At 35.6% G+C, this 26431-nt stretch overlaps 1 protein-coding gene across 2 annotated transcripts in view; it reads left to right on the forward strand.

The window, feature by feature from the left end:
- CPT2 (Carnitine palmitoyltransferase 2) overlaps nucleotides 1-19174 on the forward strand; it is a 39501-nt gene extending 20327 nt beyond the window's left edge. For both annotated transcript variants that reach the window (XM_067132327.1, XM_067132328.1), the window contains 8 exons: nucleotides 262-403; nucleotides 1809-1965; nucleotides 3094-3364; nucleotides 7376-7572; nucleotides 8570-8739; nucleotides 12770-12995; nucleotides 15992-16184; nucleotides 17747-19174. In XM_067132327.1, the coding sequence (XP_066988428.1) occupies nucleotides 262-403; nucleotides 1809-1965; nucleotides 3094-3364; nucleotides 7376-7572; nucleotides 8570-8739; nucleotides 12770-12995; nucleotides 15992-16184; nucleotides 17747-17876 (1486 nt within the window). In that variant the 3' untranslated portion in view covers nucleotides 17877-19174. The remainder of the gene's footprint in view (nucleotides 1-261; nucleotides 404-1808; nucleotides 1966-3093; nucleotides 3365-7375; nucleotides 7573-8569; nucleotides 8740-12769; nucleotides 12996-15991; nucleotides 16185-17746) is intronic.
- Nucleotides 19175-26431: the final 7257 nt, after the last annotated feature.

Consider the following 26431-nt stretch of genomic DNA (forward strand, 5'->3'; position numbering starts at 1 on the left):
TAACTGAGGCCTAGAAAACAGAGTTGTAACGATATGATAGGCCAATAAACCTGATACAACCCCTCAAACCTTACAGCTGTCTGAGTGTTAGGTAAGTATAGAAATTATTAATTGTGATATGAAAATCAGTGTAATTTTTTCATTCCTTCATTCATTTGGGTCTTCTGTTTCACACAGAATAAGGCATATACATATATACGATTAATGGGTTATTAATAACAAACTATATTTAATAATTTTTGTTTTCCTGTTTATTTACAGATTTATGCGCACGCTTCGTGATGAGGTTTTAGAACCTGTTGTATACCATCTCAACCCAGCCAAAAGTGACACCGAAACTTTCCGCAGTGTAGTAAAATGGGTCCCTTCAGCTATTTCATCTTATGCATCTTATGCCTTTAAGGTATGTACAGTAGAAGTCCAATTGTCTGCTTTCTTATTAGTCTTTCAGTCCTATTGGTTTGGCAATTTGGTCAAAAAGTCTTACAGTGTATTAAAGCCTCTGTTCTGGTACTTTACCACAAAGTGCTGCATTTATAAAATAGCTAAAAATTCCTTTTATACCTTGATTGTCATGCTTTTAAACGACATCACAGTAGCAGCATCCTACTCAGATTTATTTGAAGAATAAGAACTGTAAATTACAAGTTAGACCTTAGCGGTTCAGTGACTAGTGGTGTAATATCTTTTTTGTATGAACTATAACTTAGACAGTGTTAATCTTCTTTAACTTCTGAACTCTGGCCAAAATTAGTTACATATACAGTACTCTGATATAATTTAATGCTTGATATTGTATTATTTCATGGTAAATATCAGACAGGTCATTTAAACAGCAGGGTTTATGGATTATTAATAAGACTATACATATTCAAATGGCATGTTTACAAGATAACCTAAAATTCTTGTGTCATTAGTAAGCAGTGCAATTAGGGACATGGTTGATTTAAACAACATGCAGTTAAATTACTACTAAAAGTTGTCATAACATTAATATGCGACAAAAAGGTATATTAATAATGTTACAGTGTTTACATTAATGCTGTTAGTGGATGTATGTTCAGGTATAAGAATGTCCTTGAAAACCAAGACCACAATCTAAATTAAGTAGGCAAGGTTGGTCAGTATTATTTTGACAATAGCAACTTTAATAGTACCATAGCCTTTGACAGCTTTCTTCAATGTTGAAACCTCTGGTAAGGTATTAGGAACTTAGTTTCACGTAATGTCAGCTTTTTCTATATTAAAATAAAGTCAGTCATGTGCTGTTAAATAGAAAATATAAGAAAACCAGGCTAGTTCATATTCTCTAGGATAAGCTGCTATAAATGTATGTTATATCCTACTATGCCCTTTATCATGTTCAAATGTTCAAACCTAACCAGCTGGGGACTTTTTTATCATGCCACATTATGAATACTGTACAACATTAAAATTAAAATAATCAGTCGTGTTTATAATACTATAAGAGAAAATAAGGGCCGTCTTTATATTTAATAGAATCTTTTAAATAATGGAGAAGTAATAGTGAAATTGCTAGTACAGCAGTACTTTGGTAGAAAGAAAGGATGTCAAAACCACTTTGTATATCTTTCAGTTTATTTTTTAATAAGTATTTTAAGTATTACGAATTCTTATTTTTCAAGTTGTGTATTTTAGCTGCTTTCAACTTAGGACAAAACTTTTCTATTAAATTTTAATGTAGGATAAGATTTCCTTAATTTTTGTTCTGTTAAGACTTGAAGTCTTTCCTGTTTTATATGCTTGTTTTAAAAGGACAGTTTTCCGTACAAGTTTTACTTTCACAGGCTTTTCCTCTAGACATGTCACAGTTTGGGAATCTCTTTAATTCAACGCGCATTCCAATGACTGGCAAAGACATCCTCAAGTGTGATCCAACTGCACGTCACATGCTGTTTATGAAAAGGGGGAACTTCTTTGTTTTTGATATTGTTGATAAAGATGGTGAGTTTAGTTAGGAAAGAATGATCATCCATACTTGAAAATTATGTTGAAATCCAAAGTATGTACTGCATATTTCCATGTATAAGATGACCTTTAAATCCTGAAATTCACCCCTAAAAATTTGGGGTCATCTTATACTACTATTCTAAAAATCAAACCTTGAATTCTAAGTGATGTTTATTGGTAGCCTAGCCTCGGCCTCGGTGCAATAACCACCGAGATACATGAAATGAAAAGATTCACATTATGAAATAAACTGATAGTCAAGGTATTAAAACCATTTTTACCTATATATATTGGCATATTCAAGAAATAATTCCATATCAATGAAATCACCTTTTATCTATGCGAACCCAGCTGAGAAAATGTGAACATAGAGTTATGGTTGCACTCACATCAACCTTTGTTTTTCAGAAATTTTAATGGTAGTGTAATTAATGGTAGTAATAACATTTAGGATAACATAATATTCATTTTTCATTAAAAATACATTATCATTTTGGTGGTACATCACACAATTTTGGATTACATATAACTGTTTGGAACAATTCAGTCATACAAACAATAATTATGTACAATAATTATTGTACATTATTGTAATGTTGCTAGGGGTTGTTTGTGATTGGCAACGAAACATAAACAAAACAATGGTTTCCCTTTTAGGCAATATGCGTAGGAAAAACGTGATATAGAATCGGCTTTGTTTTTTCATTTATTTAGAATTTCTAAGGATGCAGTAAGTAAAACAGCATTTGTAGCACCATCGTCTTTACATAACCAAAAGCTAACCTATACACAGATGGTTTTCCAGTTTAGCTGTTATCTTATACTACAGATATGAGATAAATTCATGAAAATTTGCCAAAATTTTTTACCTCGTCTTACCCAAGGTCATCTTATACACGGAAATATACGGTAGATTGATGCTTTTTTAGCTAATAACATAGTTGTCAAAAGTTAGGTTTAACACACACATTGGAAATACATTGCCATAAATTTTAAATAGTTATATGTTACTGTAATTTTTGCCAGTTTTTGGGTTTACATCTTTTCACATCAAGGGCTGCTGAATAGAATTTTTAAAATTTTATTACAGCCATAATTGAGTTTCTGCTTTTTCTTTTTAAGGTAACCTCCTGCCACCAGACCATATTCATGCCTGTGTGTCATTCATTGCTAATGATCCCTCACCAGCTCCTGAGCATTCTATTGCCATATTTTCGTCTGAAAACCGTGACACCTGGGCTAAGTGTCGAGAGGAATTGATTGCTGCAGGAAATGAAGAGGCTTTAAATCTTGTTGATACAGCAGCCTTCAATATTGTCTTTGATGATGCAAAAACAGAAATGGACCCCATAAAATCATATAGAACATTTCTGTATGGTGATGGTACAAATCGGTAAGTTAATCACTCGACATTTATTGGAGATGAAAAGTTATATCTTTTACTTTCGGGCTGTAGAAGAATTACATTATGAAGAGTGAATTTGATCCAAAGACTTAGTGACACTTTCCTTAAATAGTTCAGCAGCATTAAAATATCCATGCTACATATGAAGTTGATACTATTCATGCCATTTTGTCCATTGCTTTTTGTTAGCCAAGAATTAAATAATTCTCTTAGGTCAGTATCTCTCTAGTAGAGATACATATAATTTGCAGCTTGCCTTATATGTGATTTGTTTGTGGGTTGGCTGCTAATCATATTTTCACCTCACTTCTTCATTTTCTTAACCATGGGTAAAGTTAGTTTAGTGAGTTTACTTTGCAATATTTTTATTACTATAAATTAATTTAACAAGATCACTGAGTCATTTGTTCTAATAAACTCAGTTATATACTTTGTGCAAGTGGTTTACAGTCAAACCAACTCCATAGATCTTGAAAAGAGAAAGGTCCCACTCTACATGTCCAGCTCATGCTCCATGGGCCTGGACTGTGATACATCTTCTGAAAGAAATTGGACAGCCAGGTCAGAAGGACATAAAAAAAACAAAGGGAAAGCAGCCAACTTTGCATTAGGCACAGCAAAGGATAAAGACATTATCCAAACATTTATTACTGCAATAGACAAGACAAAGAAATCAGGCACAGCAGGCAGCATTTGGGCTGCAATACCAGAAAGCATGATGATAGTGGCCTAAGAATTAAGTCGAGGGCAATGGCAGAATCCAACATTGGAACCTTAGGCATAGAAGGCTTTGCAGTCTGGAGTACCTGGAGAGCAGGCATGCAGGTAAGAGTTCTGTCACCAAGCACAACATTCACGTTCAGCCACTTTGAAAGGCACTTGGTGGAGTAGGAATGGAATAGGTAGCACACAATTATTGGGCAGAGAACAGAATAACAGGCAAGAAAATGAGTGAGGTGGCAAACTGAGTTATGGGCGTTGGCTCTGTAGGGGGTTAGTGCTGTCAGTGTGATTTAGTGGTGCACTGTAAGGCATTGTTGGTTCTTTAAAAGCGTCCTTATTTCTAGCTGCAACCCCTTTCGTTCCTTTCACTGTACCTCCATTCTTATTATCTTTCTTCCATCTTGCTATCCACCATCTCCTAGCAATTATTTCATAGTGCAACTGCGAGGTTCTCCTCCTGTTATACTTTTCAAACCTACTTACTCTCAATTTCTTATCTAGCACTGAATGCCCTTGTAAGTTGTAGTGCTTGGCCTTTGGCCCAGACTGTATTCCATTCCATTCCATTGACACCAAGAAAAGACTGGAACTCTTGAATCTTGCTCAGAAATCCAGAGGCTTAAAACCAAAGATTCTGAATTGGGAGCAGCTAAACTTTGGTGGCAGTATGATGTTAATCCTTGCCCAGTACAGGTAGTCCCTGGTTATCAATGGGGGTTCTGTTCCCAGCGGCGTGATGATAACTAAAAATCACCAATAGCCAGAAATCACTGAATATTGGCACTTATCGGTGCCCGTAAGCGGATATCAGCACCTCTGTTAGGTGGGTATTGGCGTCAGTCTTTGGTTATTGGCGCCGATAAGTGGATATCAGCAAATATCGGTGCCAAAAATCTAGTTATCGTTGCCGAAAATCCAGTTGTTGTTGTCACTAGACAAGCCCTGTAAAACCAGATCGCCGATAACCAAGGCCGTCAATAACTGGGGACTGCCTGTATGTCCATCATCTCCAGCAAACATCTTTAGTGAGACCTTACAAACATCTTTGTATGAAAAAAGCAGGGAATAGTATATCTCAGCAGGAATGTGAAAAGAATGCAGCTCCTACTTGGCTGACTTTGATGGAATCACTTAATCAAATTATACTTACAGAATTATTATAGCATTATTTCCTGAGAAGTAGACCTTTTAGACAAGTCTTATTGAATATGACTGCTGCATCAGCACCATCGATTTTTTGTCAACTCTTTTATGTTTGGCAAACAATATGTTTGTTCCTACGCATAGGCCTATACAAACCCCTGGTCTTTACACAGGGGATCTACTTTCAGCGCAAGCTGGAGCCAGCCATTTAACTAAAAACAAAGTGTATATTGGTAGATGGCTGCCAATGGTAGGGGTGAATCCCACCGTCCAACTGGTACGCATTCTCTTTACCTTTTGGCTGTGTCTGAGACAGACGTGTCTCTTCTGCTGTGTGCTGTTCATATGATTTTCAGAAAGAGGGCATTCAAGCAGTTATCAAGGGACATCTAAATAGTTTACCCAAGTGTAAGGTCCAGGTGTTATTCACACATATTCACCAATCAGAAAAGATTCTTTATAAAGCCAGTGGTGTTTTTGCATTAGTCACATCTATTATTACTATTGCTACTACTTTCATTATTTTTATTATTTTTGTTCTATCTCAGTCATGTTATTCAACAGGGTGGTATTCAGTGTGTGGTTCCGGGTTGCATCCTGCCTTCTTAGGAGTCCATCACTTTTCCCACAATGTGAGTTGTTGCTAATAGCACACTCATCTACTTGAGTCCTGGAGCTACTTCGGCATCTAGTTTTTCCAGGTTCCTTTTCAGGGATCTTGGGATCGTGACTAGTGTTCCTGTGATTGTGGGTACAATTTCCACTAGCATATCCCATATCCTTCTTATTTCTATTTTCAGGTCTTGATACTTGTCAATTTTTTCTCTTTCTTTCTCATCTAATCTGGTGTCCCATAGTACTGTGACATCAATGAGTGGTACTTTCTTTTTGATTTTGTCAATCAGCGTCAAGTCTGGTCTAGTGGCACTTATCACCCTGTCTGTTCTGATACCATAGTCCCAGAGGATCTTTGCCTGATCGTTTTCTATCAGTCCCTCAGGTTGGTGTTTGTACCACTTATTACTGCAAGCTAGCTGGTGTTTCTTGCACAGCCTCCAGTGGAGGGCTTTTGCAACTGAATCATGCCTTTTATATTGGTTCTGTGCAAGTGCCTGACATTTGCATGCTATGTGGTTTATGGTCTCATCTTTCATATTGCACTCCCTGCATATGGGTGAGATGTTATTTCCATCTATTGTTCTTTGGACATTCTGGTTCTTAGGGCCTGATCTTGTGCTGCTGTTAGCATTCCTTCTGTTTCCCTCCTTCTTATTGTTATTATTATTTATGATGCAAGGCATACAACCAGCTATGTGCAACAAACAAAGTTTAATTGAAAATTGGCTGAAAATTTGTTACTTACTGCAGTATGACTAAAATAAAAACTAAGCAAAGTACTGCTAAAGAGCACACATTGCACAATAAAAAGGGTATAAAACAGTGACTTACTCACTACTAACTAAAAGCCATGTGTAGTTACTGAGCAAAACAGTAGAAATTTATCAATTTTCAGTTAACTTTACATCAGAATCACAATAAATATATAATTATATATTGAATTAAGTACAAGTCTCATAAAGAAAAAAGCAAAATTTAGTGAACACTGACAACTTCAGCTGTAAAACTTAAAGAAAACTGGGTAGAAACAGTCTGAAAATACAGTATTAATATTCACTACCTATTTAGAAAAAAAGGAAGAAAATGAGTAAAATTAGTTGCTGCAGAAAAGAATTGATGGAAAATTAATTAAGAAATCTATTGAAAATTAAATACAGTTCCAAATTTCTGCAGTGAAGTTAGGAAGACATTTCGGCACTATATACAGTAGTGAGACATGCAACACAATTAGTGGGGTAGCTTTTATCAGCTGATGGTTTTCAGGTCCACACACTCTTAGTGCTTTCTCTTCTTTTATCTTTAAGAACTTCAGAACATGTCTTGGGACATTGTGACTGCAATTTGGGCTGAGTATGATTAATGGGTTTCACTTGAACAAATGCATTCATCCTTGACTAATTCTTTTCAACTGGGAATTGTTCTTCACACTATAGATATGAATTTTGAAAAGTTCAGTAACTAACTGATTTAGTTACCAAGTACAGTATTAATATAATTTTTTTACTTTATTTGCAGGTGGTTTGACAAGTCTTTTTCATTGATATTCACTGCTGATGGTCAAACAGCTCTAAATTTTGAACATGCTTGGGGAGATGGTGTAGCTGTGATGAGTTATTTCAACGAAGTTGTTAAGGATGTGAAGCATAAGGCTCGAATTCACCCTGATAGCAAACCAGCTAACATTGATGCATCACAGTATGTAAGAAAACTGGGTAAGTAAACAGGCTGTCACTCAAGTAATTTTTTTGTTTTAGTTTTCTTAACAGTTAATTACAATGCACTTATGTAATTCTACAATATTTATTTATGTATTTAGGTACCAGTTATAACTAAAGGATTTTGTAGATAGTATTTATGTCGAATGAGTGTGTAATTCATCAAAAGTTTTATTGAACAGGATTCTCTTTTAGTTTATTTTATGAGTTACTTGTATTTGTGAAGTGGGACAAGAAGAGGTAAACAGTTCATGATTTTTCTTTTTATTTACAGTTATGAATAAACATATATATGTACATCATCAACATTCATATAGATGGAACTATAACTAATCTAGTACAGTACTAAACCTAACTTATAACCTTTAAAGATAATAGTCAGATAATGATGAACATGTGTACATCAGTTCAACCCTTACAAAATGAACAAATGCCACTTCAGTTAGAGTTTACCCTTTTTATGAAAGAAGCACATTAAGAAACTGATAACTGTGCTGAAATCTTTATTGATTTTTCTTTATTTGTCAGAGCACTTCTTGGATATCAACATTCATAATGGGATGTCCTATCGCAGAGCTAATGTGTATTTACTAGTTAGAATATCTTTGACTTGTGAGATCCAAGGCCGTGTCCAGTAGAAGAAAACACAACACACTTTGTTCAATGTGGTGTTAAGCACACCACAACCGTCTCAGACATACACACTGATGAGCCACAGAAGAGATAGTACTCCTAGTGTTCTTACACAATCCTATTTAAGTTCTGACACTGTTCCTCATCCACTTTGGAAGCATATGACTAGAAGTCATCTAATCTTTCACATGACATCAAACTCAGCACCTGGAGGTGATTTTTGAAGCATTTTTGGGGGGGGAAAAATAGCCTCATGCAAGAAAATCTGGAAACTCCATTATAATTTTGTTAATATGCATTTTTTAACGCATTATGGTGGTTTTTATAATAAGTTTTAATATTTCTTTGATTTCAATTTCAGAATTTAATTTAACTCCAAGCTTGAAAGAAGCTATTGATCGAGCCATCCAGACTTATGAAACTAACACAAGTGCCTTGCAAGTTGATGTACTCGATAGTGATATTTTTGGAAAAAATTTTTGTAAGAAGCATAAAGTATCACCTGATGCCATGATGCAGCTAGGATTCCAGGTAATTACTCTTCTCTGACCTCATGGTTGCTATGCCCAATAACTCTTATTTATGAACTGTAGCACATCTATCAGTTTTATTTGGGAATGAACGCTTTGTATGCATGTAGCTTGGTATGCCCTGGAGATCTAGACATTTCAGTATTATTCTGTGTAGTTGTTATTAATAATGTTAAAAGGAAAAACAGTTTAACTTTCATTTTGGGGGAAATAAAAGATTAACTGTCCAAAGTTCCTTTGTTTATTTTATAAAAATTTTTCAAGTAGGTTATACCTCAGCTCATCCTCAGCTTTTAATAATTTGCAAATGGACTACAGGGTTGTAGTGGAGGCATATTTATCGCTGATCAGTGTTTTAAACCAGTAAACTGATTCTTTTGACTTTCGTGATGGCATTGGTGCGTTGGCTATGTCATCTTCAATTGTCATCTGAGGTATTACATCATCAAAGGGGATATCATCCATTGTGTTCATAGTTGGCTATAATTTCTTTATATGGAGAGACTCTTAAGAGTTGCAGTCAGCGACTATTGTTTTTGCATCCTACTGATCTTCATAGTGTCTGCAGTCCAGGTTGTCTCTGAGGTTTTCCCCTGAGGTGCTTAAATATTGCACCCTCGTGTGTAGGTGACAAGAAAGACACTTGGAAAGACATGGTCATCTACTGATGTATCCTGTATTTTGGCATTGAATAAGTATAGTAAACCTGTGGCATTGGTGCGTTGGCTATGTCATCTTCAATTGTCATCTGAGGTATTACATCATCAAAGGGGATATCATCCATTGTGTTCATAGTTGGCTATAATTTCTTTATATGGAGAGACTCTTAAGAGTTGTAGTCAGCGACTATTGTTTTTGGCATCCTACTGATCTTCATAGTGTCTGGCAGTCCAGGTTGTCTCTGAGGTTTTCCCTGAGGTGCTTAAATATTGCACCCTCGTGTAGGTGACAAGAAAGACACTTGGAAAGACATGGTCATCATACTGATGTATCCTGTATTTTGGCATTGAATAAGTATAGTAAACCTGTGAATTCTTAGAACCCTTCTAAAAACACTTAGAGCTGCTTATTTTGATAGTTCAACCACACAAAACAAAAAACACTAAAAATGCTTATACAGGTATTACCCTACTTACGATGGGCTTAGGTTCCAAAAAACCTATCGTTTGTTGGAAAAAACGTATCTCGAATATAGCCTAGCCTTCTTTAGGGTATTTGTACCATGTATGCATGTATGGTAGCCTACCCTACACTGTAAAGTATACTCTATACATACACGGTATAGTGATTATTAATATCAGCTAACTCTGGAGGTTCATGCAGAGTGACCTATGATAATTCAGTACAAAGAGAAATTGAATAACAAACAAGAATTTGCTTAGCCTACACTATGGTATATTGTAGGCATACATGGTAGCGTAGCCTACATTATACTGTACTCTATATTCACATATCATATTATAAAAACATCAACATAACAAATATGCATCTTTTCCTTGGATCTTTTAAAATGTTATGCCTTAATTCACTGTATCCAATAATTTTGTATATTTTCTTATATTGCTTTTGTATTATAAATTGCAATCATGGCAATCAGTGTTTTGGGTTGGAAGTGTTTACGCTGGTGTTTATTTTGCTGCATTTAACTCAGAGCACTTTTCTTGCTTCTACTTTGCATAAATGAATCTCTAGATACTTTACATGGGGCAAGGTTATTTTTAGTTATACTGTACGAAGTGTTTTTAAGTCGAAATATAAATTAAATATGTCTCGTTGTGGAATTAATTTAGCTATTTTTTCATTAATAGAGGACGTTGGCTGTTTGGGGGAGTTTGTTTTGTGTAAAAAAATCAAGATTCCATTTGCTATTTTCACTTGATTTCATCATATACAAGCTTTACGTATTTATCGTTTATCGGCGTAAAAATAGCATTGATGTATTCTTTCATGCCCAGTAGTTTGTATTAAAATACTTTCTCTCCAATTTTAATTACGGTCGAGTTTCATCCATGTTGCCAATGCACGATAATTAATAGTCATTAGCAGCTTGAACATTGTTTTCTCAGCTTCAGGTACAACTTGCAGCATAAATTTAGCAATATATTTCCTTGCCAATCTTTTATCCATACCGAATAAGGGTATTATGTAAAAATTCATCAGTCCTATTCTACTTAATGTCATTTGTGCTATAACCTACGGTAATTGTGTATTACCGCACGATGGTTGAAATACAAGCAAAAGGGCTGTTGTTATCCGATTCGGTGATAAACAAAACAACAGTTTCTCGGTCAGTTGTTTATGGCTGTACGCATTTACGCAAGAGTATAAAGTTACTAACAATACTTTTATCATTCTCTGTTACTTTTTTCAACTAGAAGATGCGATAAAGAGTTGGAGGAAAAGAAGCTGCTCTATTGTAATTGGTCTCTCTTGCTGCCTGATTGTACGCTGCTGCCTGCACCCGCGCGAAGTTTAAAAATATTTCATAAATATTGTCGTATCGTTATTAATTGCTTACCACATTGCAAAATTGAATTATCGTAAGGTGAATTATCATAACTCGAGCACTACCTGAGTATTTTAATAGTTTTACTGTATCACAAAAAGTGCATTTGGTCATGAAAATGAGATGAAAATACAGTAATTAGTGAATATTTCTCAGTGGAAAAATACCGTGAATGGGCGGATTTTCAGCGAATAATGCGTATATATGTTCCATAGAGAAATCCGCAAATAGGTGAGTCTGTGAATCGTGAGTGCGAATACGGGGGGTTTAGTGTATACAGCATTCTATCTCTTCAAATCCTTGAGAAATGGGGCAGGGTTATTCTCAAGAAAAAGATCTGCTGATTGATGCTTTTTATGATAGAAGAGAGCAATCTTGAAGTCTTTGGAGGCAGCTGTGACATTGTCCTTAATTATCCTTTTCAGGGCTGCTTCATCCTGATGCAACATTGATGCATATGTCCTTTATGAAACAGCTTCACTAATTTATTAGTGCCATTAGGATAGAAGAGACTCTTTATCCTTGGCAGGCAACTCTTTTAGGAGGAGGGCACTCCAGATCAAATCAGTGGGTAGAAGGGACCCTTTACCCTCGGTAGGCTGTCCTTCTAAGAGAAGGTTACTCTGAATTCAAACCTTTGACTATGCCATAGTCATTATACTGTGGCTTTCCATGGTCTCGGGTTTGAGTTCTTTGCCTGAGGGTACAATCGGGCATTTATCTTCTTTTTCGTTCACTTTCCTGTTTTTTCAAAAAGTGCGTAGGACAGGCTGATGAGAAAGCAAAAGTTGCTTGGTAGATTATCAAGAAAGTGCCTTCATCTTTACTTATTCTATTCCTACTGAGCATTTTATTTCTAAATCCATCCTGACTGTCCTCCCCCAATTGTTGTGGTAAACCTGGCAGATTTCTGATGCCTTACAGTTGCTTATGGCACTTTCTTCAATGACAAATGGACATGTTTATTTTACTTTCAACAGAACTTTTGTAAATAATGTAAATACTGTTGTTATTGAGGGCATTGTTGTTTACTGTTCTGTTGAATTTTACAATGTTACTGTGATTTTATGTCGTTAATTTTAGTTCTTTTGGGAGACATTGAGCTGAACCCTGGGCCTGTTACTCATTACAGTAAGAAAAATTGTAGAGTACATTAGTCAAATATTCAGGGCTTAAGGTCAAATTTCCTTGATCTCCAGAGTTGTGCCTGTAACCATGAGTTGATGTTTTTATCTGAGACTCTTGTAAGTAATAGCAAGTCAAAGGTTGAGTTTTAAATCTTGGTGTTTGATGGCCCTGACTTTATTTATTGTCATAAAGCCCACATGTGCAAGATATGGCTGTGTACACAAAGTCCGGACAACCTATTTATCGTCAGATAAGAACAGATTGCTTGTATGATAAAAAGATTAAATTAGGAGTAATATATACTGTAGTTTCTAATCTCTGGAATTCCACTATATATACACACATGTAAGTTTTTAGTGTTTAGTGTAATTTTTGCCTTTTTTTTTTCTGTTTACAGACTGCCTACTATCTCCAACATGGCCAGACTGTTGCATCTTATGAATCTTGTAGCACTTCTGCATTTAAGCATGGAAGAACAGAAACTCTCCGTCCTGCTACGTTGGAGACTGTAGCCTTCACAAAAGCTGCAGCTTCATCACAACCTCCAAGCAGCGCTGAATTAAAGAAACTTATCATGGAATGTTCCAAAGTACATGGTAACCTCACAAAGGAAGCGGCCATGGGTAAGTCATCAACATGTCTTCTTCAAGATACACAAGAAAAATTAAAAGAAGAACGAGAGTAAAGATTAATTTTCATTGTATTAGAAAACAAGGTTTATTATTTACAAACCCATTAATCATAAAATAGTCTTTAATCGCATGGAATGCATTGAGGTTCATGAAACGATGCATTTCAAAGAAAATCAGTTCCAGGACACTTCCTTGGCCAACTCTGAGATCCATTTGGATGCTCTACCAATATGCATTCATCTTTGCACCTCAGTTATAGTTAGACATAATGTTCTCTCCAGGACTTGCCATCATTTCTACTGTGTTTAGCATTGTGCCATTGACATGATCTCATTTTCAGTACATTTATATTTCATTTTCATCAAGTTGTGCTTTTGTTTTTTTCAGTAGCCTACTACTCCTTTTTGGAAGTTTGTCTTACTCAGCCAGGAGACTCATTTCATCATGATGTACAGTTCCTTTTTTTTGTGCTGTTAATGTTCATGTATCAATTCAAATTTTGGGTTTTCTTGTTGTATTCTTGAGCTGTTAAAGTAACTTTTTTCCTTTGCCATGTTTTGATTAGAGTTCATTGTTTGCCTAGGTCATTCACTTCGCATTTGCTTTATCACTGTAACAATTACCTTTGGTTCTTTATTTTTTCTCAGTTAGTACATGATTGTGTTTGTGTTCAGTATTGTGTATTTTGTTTTTGGCATTTCTTTCTCATTGTCATGATGTACTGATAGGGATGATAAGTCTTGCAGCACTTAAGTAGTCCTTGGTGAGAGACACCAGTATCAGTTGCAGTTCATGTTGGGACTGGGTGTGCTCTTCCACCTGTCATCATTATCACTTCCAATGCAGTGGGATGCAGAGGGCCTCTTTGAAATTTCCCGTGCTTCACTATCTTCTATAAATCTCCCCATCTTGAGCCCCCCAGCCCATAGTTCTAATCTGAGAGGTCTGGGTCTTCCAACTCTGCTAGTGCCCAGAGGAGCTCACCTAACACTATCATGCACTGTTCTCCCAGGGGATGTACAAAGGACTTGTCCAAGCCATTTCCATCTCCCTTTCATCATCTCATTTACGTATAGAACCTCCATAATTTCCCTTATGTTTCCCTGATGATATCATTTATAACTTATATTTTTTAAACAAAATTCATTTTTTATGCAAATCCGTTACATAATAATTAGTCCATTTTGTGGCCACAAAATCAATTTAACTGTTTCATCCCTCTCAAAATAAAAAAAAAATAAAGAGAGTAATGGATTTATGTTAAAAAATTAATTCTATCTGTAAAATCATCCCTTTTTTTTAACAGTCATTACTTACTCAAAGCCTAAATTGTAGTTTTGGTGGAAAAGACTGACCATTTAAAAACCACAGATTGGGTGACTGAGATCTGTAGGATCTGCTTGAAAGCTTTTGGGATTGATGTGACAATCAAAATCTGGGCCTTTTAATTGCATAATAACAGTAGGAAGTTGACATGTGTCACATCCGTTTGATATGAGTTTGCAAAGTCTGGTTGGCTCCTCCATGTGGCTGCTGTAAATGCATGTTAGCATGCACTTTGTTTAAAAATTAGATGAGTCAAAAACGCTTTGATCTCTTGAAAAAATAAGGTTTTTGTAATGCTTTCCCATCAGTCAGCACCCCATATTGCCTTCAAAGAACTTTTATGAGCTGGAATGAGAAGAAAATCTGGTTCCTTTCTTTTTGATATGCCACTTAGGCCAAAAGAATTTGGAAGTAGGTCCCATGAACTCCTCAGTTTTCAGGAGAAACATGAATTCTTCTGTCAGGATAGTGGAGAAGGTCCTCTTCATTCTTTGCTTGAAAGAAAAACAGTGGGATGACAAAGATCTTGGTGGCTTATTCCCAGCTATGTGTGATGTAGGTCTCCTCAACAAATGGTTGCAAAGGATTGATCAATGGACCTCCAATCTTTGGTATGACTAACCTTGGCTGAGAGAGAATCAGCAGTTCACTTTCTATTCTTGAAGTTGCAGAATAACATAATTACTTGAGTGTTATAGAAGAATCCAAGTTTAGTCCACACATTTCCAGCCTGAGACAGTATTGATCTATAAACTGCTGTTTATGAGGTTAACATTTCCTCAGCCTGTGGAATATGTGGGACCTTGGCAGGCAAAGGAACTTATCCACGTTGGCCTCAAAGGTTGGCAAACCAGTCTTGGTGTGGCTAAGAAGGGCCATCTCCTATATTTGATCATAAGTCAGTTTCAAGTCCTGGATACAGATCCCTTATGGAAATCTTCAACGTTTTAAATTTATCAATTTAAGTTTTTATAAATTTGCAATTTGTTAGTTAAGATATAAGGTATTTTATTATAACAAACCAGGGCGGCCTTGCAAGAGTTGAATGCATTTATTTTAATTTAGTGGTTTGGTTAACAGTGTCGTAGCAAACAAGGTCCCACTGAAGTTACTGTGGAATTCAGCCATATGGAGCATGGAGATTCCTTTTTACAGTCAAGGGTCTGATTGATCAGGAGAAAATTTTTACAAGTTGTGAATAATTTCCATTAGTAAATAGTTATTCATATTTTAACCAGCATTTAATTATAAAGAATTTGCTCCCATAGGGGGACATTGTTGTCAGTGTGTTTTGTGCAGTACACTGTCGGCATTACTTAAGGTTCTCTGCAGCGTCCCTTCAGCCCTAGCTGCAACCCCTTTCATTCCTTTTACTGTACCTCCATTCATATTCTCTTTCTTCCAACGTACTTTCCACCCTCTACTAACAGTTGATTCATAGTGCAACTGCAAGGTTTTCCTCCTGTTACACCTTTCAAACCTTTTCACTGTCAATATCCGTTTCAGTGCTGGATGACTTCATAGGTCCCAGCTCTTGGCCTTTGGCCCAAATTCTATATTGTATCCATCCATAAAGAGTTTGTCACTTTTAATTGGGTTACTGAGAAATGATATTTTTATGTGATCATTGTCCATTTTTATATGCTGCACCTAAATTCCAGGACAAGGCTTTGATCGTCACCTTTTTGCCATGAGGAAACTTGCTGAAGCCAAAGGTGGAAAAATGCCAGACCTCTACACAGATCCTGCTTATGCAAAAATCAACCATATTATTCTCAGTACTTCCACGCTACCATCAACTGACATCAGCTTTGGAGGATTTGCACCAGTTGTTAGGGATGGATTTGGTGTTGGGTAGGTAATCATTTTGTATTCTCAAGTTGGTACTTTATCTTTTGTATCTCATTTTATTACAAAGTCAGTGATCATAGAACCATATATTTAGTTATTTATTGAAGACCTGTGGGAAAGCCCAGTAGATCAAGGAAGAAGAGGAGTAGATGAAGACCTAGACCTGAAAGTACTTCAGATACAAAGAATACAGGACAAGGAGAATGGAGACATATTTGACAACTGACAACACTAAAGGAAAAGCCTAGATAAAAACATTGGTACACTTTGGCTTTATATTTAATGTAATTAATTATGGTATTGCAGCCATAGTACAAAGTGATGAATAGTGAAATGGTTGCAATATTTAAGCCCCTTCCCGTGCAACCCTAAGTATACTCATGAACCATGACCATGTACATTTTTTTTTACATCCATGAGAAAATTTGTTCATTACCCATAAATATTACCACTTATTTTTAAGATCCCAATTTTATATGTTCTCTGATACATTCTTATTTTCTGTCCTTCCTTTCCCATTAGCAAACATTTAGTATTGTGTTTACTTTTATGATAGAGTTTCAGGTGCCAAGTGGTCTGAGTACTTGCCAAGAGCATTCTTATTTTTGCTGTCTCGTTACCCCCCACAGTTAAAAAGAATGACAAAGGAATTACTGCAGTAACATGTAGTGAATTCAGGAGATGAAAATAACTGCAAGTATTCATATTGAGGTTCCAGGGAAAGCTCAGATGTGACAGCAATGACATTGAAAGACAAAAGAGACTTGTCACTATTATCTACCCTTCACAGTGCAGACATGGTGGAAATAGACAAAAGAGCAAATATAAAAATAAACAAATCCTGTAATGTACTATGAAAACACTGGGTGGCATTCTCAATTTTTTTTTCATGAATAAGAAACACTGTCAAAATAGAGTTACTTCAACCATAAAATCAAACCTCTCTCTCTCTCTCTCTCTCTCTCTCTCTCTCTCTATCCTCTCTCTCTCTCTCTCTCTCTCTCTCTCTCTCTCTCTCTCTCTCAAGTTTAAACTTGATATTGTTTAATGAATAAGATAACAGTGCTATATCTTTATAACACTGCATTATTCTAAAGCAAAATCAACTAGTGTAATAATTTTTCTGATTTTTCCTGTTTTTAATAACTTCCAAAGTACATAACTGATAATTTTAAAAAATGCACTACATTTTATCCTGTAGACATTAAAAAAATAAGTAAAAACCTCCCATTTTTTACATATTTGCAAAAAAAATTAAAAGGATGAGGTGACGAAGGTAAAATTTGTATTTCAAAGAACTTACTGTATAGAAATTACACTATTCTAGTATTGAAATTTGTTAACCACATTGCAAGTGCCAGTTTGGATATTTTGTAGTATTAACATTTTCAGTGTGTTTTAGTCCTAATTTCCATTCAATTTCTTTCAGATTGTGATGTCCATTCAGTAATTTTGTTTCACTAATTTCCTTAGAATTTACAATTTCTCATAACCAAAACAGTTTTATAGTTCTTAAGTTTATAGTGATAAATATATTGCATTTTGAAATTATTTCATCATTACAGATACCAGATCCAGGATAATCGCTTAGGAATTGTCTTGTCATCATATCCACCACACCGTGATGGTCCTGGATTCATAGAGTGTGCAGATAAGGCGTATAGGATCATCCATGATGCTTTGTCTAAAGCATGATGACGATGATGTTAGGTTGCCATTGCCATTGTATAATAACTTTTAAAGAATAGAAAAGGTTTTCGGTAGAAAATTGTTCAAATGAATTTAGTTTTTTCAGTAATGTCTGGCAACGTGTTCTTCAGATTTTATGGTGCTTACGTTATTTAAAAATACAGTTGATACTGTTAATCCTGTTTGCAACCATTTGTATATTGTTTTAGATTGTGGTCATCATGTTATTATTTGACAAGTTTATGTCTGTATGTCAAGGCACTGGTTTCACTCAAGTACAAATGCCCATTTGTAAAATTTGGAAGAAGTCAGTGTTCTGGTGAACCTCTTAAGATATGTAACACAAATTGAACAATTAAGCATCTTCAGTCAAAGGAAAATTAGTGGCATTAGATGAAATCTTCACATTTTATTAGGGACTAAAATTATATTGAGCTGTAAGAGGTTCTTTGATTATAACTCCAGGTTATGAAATTACTGTATTAAGAATATTAAATGAAATGAAATGACCTTTTCAAAGAAGTAACATGACTACCTCTAATGATTTTTAAAAATAAATAAAGATAACCTTGAAAACTAATAAAAATTGAATTATGGATTTTTACTGGATTTAAATTCTTTGATGTTGGCATTCATCTTTCTTATCCATTTTGCCTGCTGAAGTTATGTAAAACATTTCTCCAACATTGTAAAATTGTATTATTTTTATATGTAAAACTTCCTTAGAACATGAAATTATAAAGTATTTCATTACTCTACCAGTTTTGAATACTGTTGATGAAAATGATGAAAAATAATACAACACATTAGAATTGTAATACTTTAGAAAAATACTAGTGACCATTACTTTCAGAGTGTAACATTGAAGCACACTTCATGGTTATACGTGTTCCATAAAATGTTACTAATAGCATATAAATTCTCTCTCTCTCTCTCTCTCTCACAAAAGAAGGCATCAAGTGGAAAGCTTAAATGCTCCAGCAGAAATACAGTTTATAAAAACAAGGGTATAAAAGGGACATTGCATGATTTTGCCAGTGAAACTTATTTTTCCAGTTAGATGCATTATTGATTATATGTACTATAGTATATAGTCAAACATTGATGAACTTAGAAAATATGAATATGTGGGCTTGTTTAATAGAATTTTAATTTTTTATTATGTGAAGAATATGTAGTTCAAGCTATCTATTTCTTATACAATTGTAAATGTTAATGTAAAAAGTATATTTTATTTAAGGTCACGGACATTGTCCGTGAAAACAATGCAATCAAGCAATGCAATTAAATGTAAGTCAGTGTTATTAACCTATGTTTATCCTTAAATTAAAAAGATTATAGCACACGAGACTTGGCCCGTACTGAAGTTTGGACATTTGTAAAGATATACTTCATTATTATGCTCTTAAGTATTAATGCCATATAATTTATTAAAATTTTTTTTGTCTTGCCTGACATAATTATATTTGTTCCTATGAAAACACAAACCTTTGCTTGTCATAATTGTGTATTATATTTGTTCCTATGAAAACACAAACCTTTGTCTTTTATATCTATTTACCTTTGGCAACAGCTGTACAGTTGTTTAAGCTACACAAGAAGATAATCAAAGGTGGCAGACAGGTGGGTGGCAGGGTACTGCCCATTCACTTGTTGGTCACCCAATCATTTTTTAATAGGCTGTCATCAGTTTACATGTCTCTTGTGCTACTCTGGTCATGGAACTTGACTTTGTATTGTATTTCTATTGGATTTTTGCTTTTGTCTTTCAGCATTACAGTACTTCAACAACAATTAATTATTTTCCATTTATTGCTTTTATTGTGTTGTTCACTACTGTATGTCAAGGATACTTGTACAACTAATAATTTTTTTTTATCATCTCAGCAATGTTCTCTGTTAACAGAATTGTTTTAAGACTGCAGGTTTGCCAACTCATAACCATTATCATTGTTCATATATTTTACTAACTTATCTTTACAGCAAGAATTTGGTGTGTGTGTTTGAGAAACATTGTCCATTAGGAGAGAGCCTGGTTTCCTTTCTGCCGTTCTGCTCTCTCCTTCCCTCTTGATCTTCAGACTGTTGGAGAAGCCAGGGGTGTGGGTGAGGTGGGTTTTGTTAACCGGATTCTATTCATACGGGTTGTCCTAAGTGATTTCCCTTGGGCATTCACTTCTCATGTAGAAGAAACACCATTCTTTAACCCATTCATAGGATAGAAGCTCCCAGAGAAGCTATGGGTTGATCATGAAAATTTGAGGCACAGGGATGCCAGAAGCATCAGTAGTACAGGAGGACCAAAGATTGTCAGTTAGGGTTGGACAGAAAGTATTAATGTTGTTACCAAAGGAAAGAAACAACTGATATTAAAATGGAGAGGGGCATGTAATGTCAAGAAAGTGGATAATCATATGGACTAAAAGTTGATGTTCACGGAGAATTGAAGAATCCTCATGCAAACATCCTGACCAACTGCAATGAGAGGGAGGTGAATAAACCGGGAGCAACTGTTGGTGAAGAAAAGAAATGCTTGAGTACTACTGTGATTGAGGAGAAAGTGGATGAAGACCAGGTAATTCCAGACGACGTCTGGCTAGAGCTTTGAGCACAGAAGGACCTAAGCAAGTAGAAGAAAAAGCAGGTATTGCAGTAACTGGCAGAACACAAAGATATATTACTCAGCAATCCAGGAAAGACTTTGTTCCGTGAATATTGCATTGAAGTGACAACAGAGAGGTTGGTAAGAACAAAGATGTACCCTTTAAAGTATGCTACAGGGGAACTGATCAGGAAGAATTTGAGATGCTAGAAATGGGAATTGTCCCATATTCATCACTTAGTAGTAATGGTGAGAAAAACAGATGTATCAAACAGATTCTGTATAGAGTACCATTGACTGTATGTCATGACCAAGTCTGTTGATGAACTGATGGGAGATCCTTGAGATTGGAAGATTAAACTTTGTAGTGACATTTTTCAATAAGGTGGACTTGAGCAAAGGCTATTGGTGGATCCCAGTAGGAGGAGCACAAAGAATAAGTCTGGTTTGATTTGGATTGATGAATTCGGCAGAAACTGTGAACAGAGTGATGAAGTAGTTTTTAGCTGGACCCCATACCTTTGACCATATTGTGGACGAGTGTTCAGTCATACAGCATCATGGGAAGAATATACGGAGGGACTCTAGGACCTGTTCCAGATAGTGAGGGAAGTATGACTTACTCTCTAATCTTTCAAGTGTTACTACAGTCAAAGTAAAATGGATAATCCCAGCCCGAGAAGAACCTTAAAAGAGTTCAGAGGTCTGGTTAAACAAATCATTTATAACTAACTGCTAAAACAAAATGGCCATGAATGAAGTGAAACTAATGAAGAACCAGTATGCATCACCTTCAAAGATCAAGACACAAATGAGATCATCCTTGGTATCTCAGGATACTATTGGAAGTTTGTGAACAATTACACAAATCTTCTTGCCCCATTGACCAAACTAGGGAAGAAGGGATGACAGAACAATGGAACCTCAACTGAAAGCATTTGATAGATTGAAGCAGATTTTAGAAAATTAACTAATATTAGGTGTACCAGACTTCAGTAGGACTTCATTGTGAGACAAATGCATCAAATGAGGGACTGGTAGGCATATTCCTGCAAGAGTGTGCTGATTATGTATTTCTAAGTGTTTACTCAAGCAGGAAACTCAAGAAGAGCTTGTGCAAATGCTGCACAGTTGAAAATGAATGCTTATCAATGTTATTTGTAGTTGGGGTATTCTATCTGTACCTGTATGAAGTGGATTTCTTGATACAGACAGACTACAAGGCACTTGCTTACATCCAATGATGCAAGATTGAAATTCCAAGGGTTATGAGGTGGGCCATGACCCTCCGGAGCTACAAGTTTTAAGAGGAGGGTATTCCAGGAAAGCTTATTGTAAGTGTACATTACCTCAGTAGATGATATTGAAGAAAACATTATAAGATAATTTGCTTACGTGAACGATTGTTGTCAAAGTACTGTATAAATTATGTGATTTTCCCATTTTATTTCTGTTTATGATGATTTTGTATTGTTCACCCAAGTACCATTTTCTATGTTACTAAGCTAAAAGAGGAAATGTAAGATTATTGAGAAGAGTTTAGATTTGATAAGTGTAAATCAGTTAAATCTAAACTCAAAGATGTGATTTTCATAAGGATGTATGTCTGAGTAATGTGTTGTTTAATAAGATGTTGATTCAACTCTGATATATTTATACATTTAAAAGTATTAAATTTCACATATGGTTGTTAAAGAGATTCCCTGAGGCTTCTGGGTTGTGGTTTTTGTTTGAGTGTGTCTGTTGTGTGTTTGTATGTGTGTGTGTGTGCTTGAATGTACCAGAGCTGTTGCATTCATAAGAATTCCAGCAGGCAGTTGGTAGGGTAGCAACTTTCATATCACCTGTCATTGTGTACAGACATATCCCTCTATCTCCTCAGTGTATTTTAGAAAAAAAGATGTTTTCTATGCGATATAAACATTTGAGTATTTTTTCTTTACATATTTGTATGTACATAAGGAGAATTTCTGTCACTTTATATAAAGTCATTTGCCTCTGCTACTTCAGAACCTTATCACGCTTATATAGTGTGGTACACTAGAAATAGTAAAAGGAGAAGATAACATGCTATCAGTAATAACTGTAGGGTTATATAAATTGCAAATAATTTGACAGTACAGTAAAGGGTAACTCAGTGTGACAGAAGCCATATATAGTACAAAGTACTTGAGAGTGTTGAATGCCTTAGAAATTTCAGTAGGTGAAAAAAAGATATCTCTTACCCAGAGAAGATGATGACCTAATAAGAAAACAATAGGAAAAGTTTCCTGTGAGTTTTTTTGTTGAAGCCATTCTGGTGATCCAACAAAATTCAAGATGTATAAGAAAAGTGTAGTTGAGTAATTTCAAATACTTTTGTAATGGTAGAACAAGAATCAACATATTGGGAGTCGCCATTCCTTGGAAAGCTTAGAAGCCACAGACTCATTCAGAAGCCCCTTCCTTGCTCAAAGTTGTCCACCTCACTCAGAAACCATGCTCCTCTTCCATAACTAAGGTAAGTGATAGGTTTATAAACATTGGATGTGGTACGGCCTGTAATGGAACTGTTCTTTTGTATAGAATATAAAAAGTGAAACAGTCATTGTAGATAACTAATCAGATATCTTGTTTATGGAACAAAGGCATGGTTTATCTGCCAGTATACTATAAGGTAACAATAGTCTTAGAAAATGCAACCGTTCTATAGATTTTACAAGTATATAAATTACAGAGGGCAAAAGATGGGAAAGGGCAACTAGAATGGTCAGCATTAGACAATTTGCCCTGAAAAAAATTCCAGTATATTCAATTAAAAGTGGTGCAAGTGTTATAGCTTTTAAGAACTGATGTCTGGTGTAGACCAAATGCCGAAGTAAAATAAATACTGAAACCAAGGCTCCAGAGGAGAGAAAGTTTAATAGAGGCTGGAGTATGTTCCTCAGTCCTAAGGTTAGGGCCCTTCTCAAACAGGTTCCAGGACTTTATTGTTTCAGGTACCAGTGCAAAACTCCCTTCAAGAAAGACGGAGTAGAAGTGCTCATATAGCAACTTACTGGGAGTTCACAGAGTACCATACCTTGGAGGGAGAGAGACAAACATTGAAGAAACAGTGGCTAGAAGATTTGTAAGGAAAAGATTTTATAGGAGTAGCAAAACAGATTCATGATGAAGATAGTGAAGAGATTAATGATAATGAATGCATGACCATGTGATCAGGACCAATACGTAAAATTTTGAATATTTTAAAAGTATTTACAAAAGACAAGGTTATGACCACATTATCAGTTAGGTTAAAGCCAATCTTCCTCCAATTTGCAGCTTCAGTTTTCTTTTCAGTAGGTTCTCTGAAGTTGTTGCTGATTCTTGGTGAAGTCTTGCTCAAATAATAGACCTCTAAATGAATTGTAGGGGAATTAAAAAACTTTGTAATATAAACTAAAACTTCAAGTTAAAACCAGCTAAGAAAATGAGGACAGTAAGGTCTGTAACAGGAATTTGTATACTAGCAGTTTGTAATAAGAATATACAGATGTCACAGACTGTTGTTTAGAAATACAGGAGGCATGTGCAACCATAAACAATCTGTTTAATAGGATTAAGAAATAATATGTTGAACACAAAAAGCAAATAGAAGAAATAGAAAAGATATCTGAAAATGGGATTGATATCGTTTGCAGACACTCCTACAAAAAAACAAAAGTTTTAGGGAGACGATATGAGGAAACCTTTAAAAAAAAGAATGGAGGTTAAGTAAATGGCGAAAATGTTGGTGCAGGCAGGGCTGAAGGGACGCTGCAGACCACCTCTAGTAATGTTAAAAAAGTCAAAGATTACGTCTTATTCTCTAAATTTAATTTTATATATGCCACTCTCATTACTTTGGTTACGTTTATCTATCCTCATTTACTGTATTTTTTGGTATAACACACCAGATTCATAAAAAGGTTCTGTTTGCTTTTGAGTGTCATTATCGAAAATTAGTCATCACCACAAAACTAATATTCTTTCATCATTTCCTCCATCTTGCTCTCCAACCACTCTAACTCCTTTTCACAGTCTAAGGACTGAATGGCTGAAAGAGCCCCAGTGCTTGACTTTACAGCCAAAAAATTCATAAATCAGTCAGTCAGAAAAAATCACTCCACAGAAATCGCTATTGAGAATCAATATACTGAGATACATCATCGCCTCCATCGTCACACAACTCAAGAGGGGCTCGTTAAATTCGGCAACTTTTTGTCTTTCTTGTACTTTCTCTTCAAAAAATTTCCAGTCATCTCCAGCCTCCTATCCGGTAGTTCTGATCCAAGTAGGTCTGGGTCATCTAACTCTATTGTTGACCACAGGAGGCCAGATGACTATCGGTGAGGCCTACAATGCTCCCTGGGTTGGTATGGACATGCCCATGCCATCTGTGACTCCCTTTCGTTATTGTCTCATCTACTCAGGAAACTCAAGTATTTTCTATGTGGTGTCTTTTCTCTTTCTCTCCTGTCATTTGATTCCTAATACTATACACAAAAGTAAAAATGAAATGTTAATTATATTATACATGTAATAAACTTTAATGCCGAATTTCACGCAGTCATGTGAGCTTATGATGCAAGACTTGGAATCTTAAATCTGCGTCAAAAACATTAGTAAGAGGTGATTTCACATGGCAAGGACTTAGGAACGATATTAACAAAATTAATTTCTGTATTATGGCTTATGAGAAAAGAAAACATGAATGCAGTGTAAATATTTGGTAGACGATACACATTTCTACCCGGATGTAGACAACAATGAAAATAGAATAAAAATAAAAAGTTGTTCAACATATCTTTTGCACCATATATCATTAGCATCCTATCATTGCCTCTCTTACCAAGTCTAAATCCATGCTTGGTGAAATCTATTCATTACCCAGGGAGTGAATAATATAACAAACTCCAGGACGGCTAAGATTCATCGGTGTTTTTCTGATTTAACTGCTTTCTTCCTCCAGCATTCTGCAAACTTCCACATAACAATGGCATTACCCACAATCGTCTCAGAAAATTCTTATCAGTAAACAAAGCATAACAAAGTCTCGCGAAATTCTGTTGGAATTAAGGCTCTTAAGATTTCTTATTTATTGGAGGTACATATCCGTTCTCTAGTTACAATGTACGGTATAACCTCAGCTTCAGGAACAAATACAAATTAGGTTACCCAAAGAAAAGAATTTATTTACACACATTTTTAACAACTGTACAAGTGAGAGCAAAAACACTACGACTACGTGGCGTAAGCTTCCAGCTCTCCCTTGGTTAAAGGCAAACGAAACACCTACGCTAAGTATACCTTATTTCCTATATTGAACCCAACTCTCGTAACAGACTCATTTCAAATAAACGTAATTTTTAGTACAATTTGTTAATATTTCATTTCAAGTATGATCATAATCTGGATAAAAAAGAGGAAAATGTGTCGATGGAAACTAAGCCATGGCAGAGTCAAGCTATGTAAGAGAAGGAAGATGACTATCTGAAGGGTTCAGGTAAGTGGGGACCTCCAGGGAGACTTCTTGGGCAGGTATCAGTGTTCCCGTCTGCGATCACAAAGGAATCCTGTGTGTGGTTTCACAATCGGGGATATGTAGGCCTATTGTATTTGGAACTAGTCATGTTGAAATGGACAGCCTCGCCTGTGAAGCACTGGATGTTTTTTTTTTTTTTTTCAAGTATTCACAAGCACTCCAGGCCTCAGAAAGTAAAGCAGATTATAGCGTAGACCAATCCTCGGAAGCCAAGTCATGATTGGCGCATTTTCTTATGTTTGACAGCCATTGTGAACGCAATTGTTCTATAAGTGATAAGGATTTCGTACTGGATGAAGCTGATTCAAGGGAGCAGAGCAAAGATAATTTCAAGTGGATGTTTATTATTAATATCAAATTTTTGCGGGAGGAAACAGGAGGCGCAGACCATAGATATGCTGTAGACTTCTTTTA

The sequence above is a fragment of the Macrobrachium rosenbergii genome, chromosome 31, assembly GCF_040412425.1.
Source record: "Macrobrachium rosenbergii isolate ZJJX-2024 chromosome 31, ASM4041242v1, whole genome shotgun sequence".
Taxonomy (NCBI): Eukaryota; Metazoa; Arthropoda; class Malacostraca; order Decapoda; family Palaemonidae; genus Macrobrachium; species Macrobrachium rosenbergii.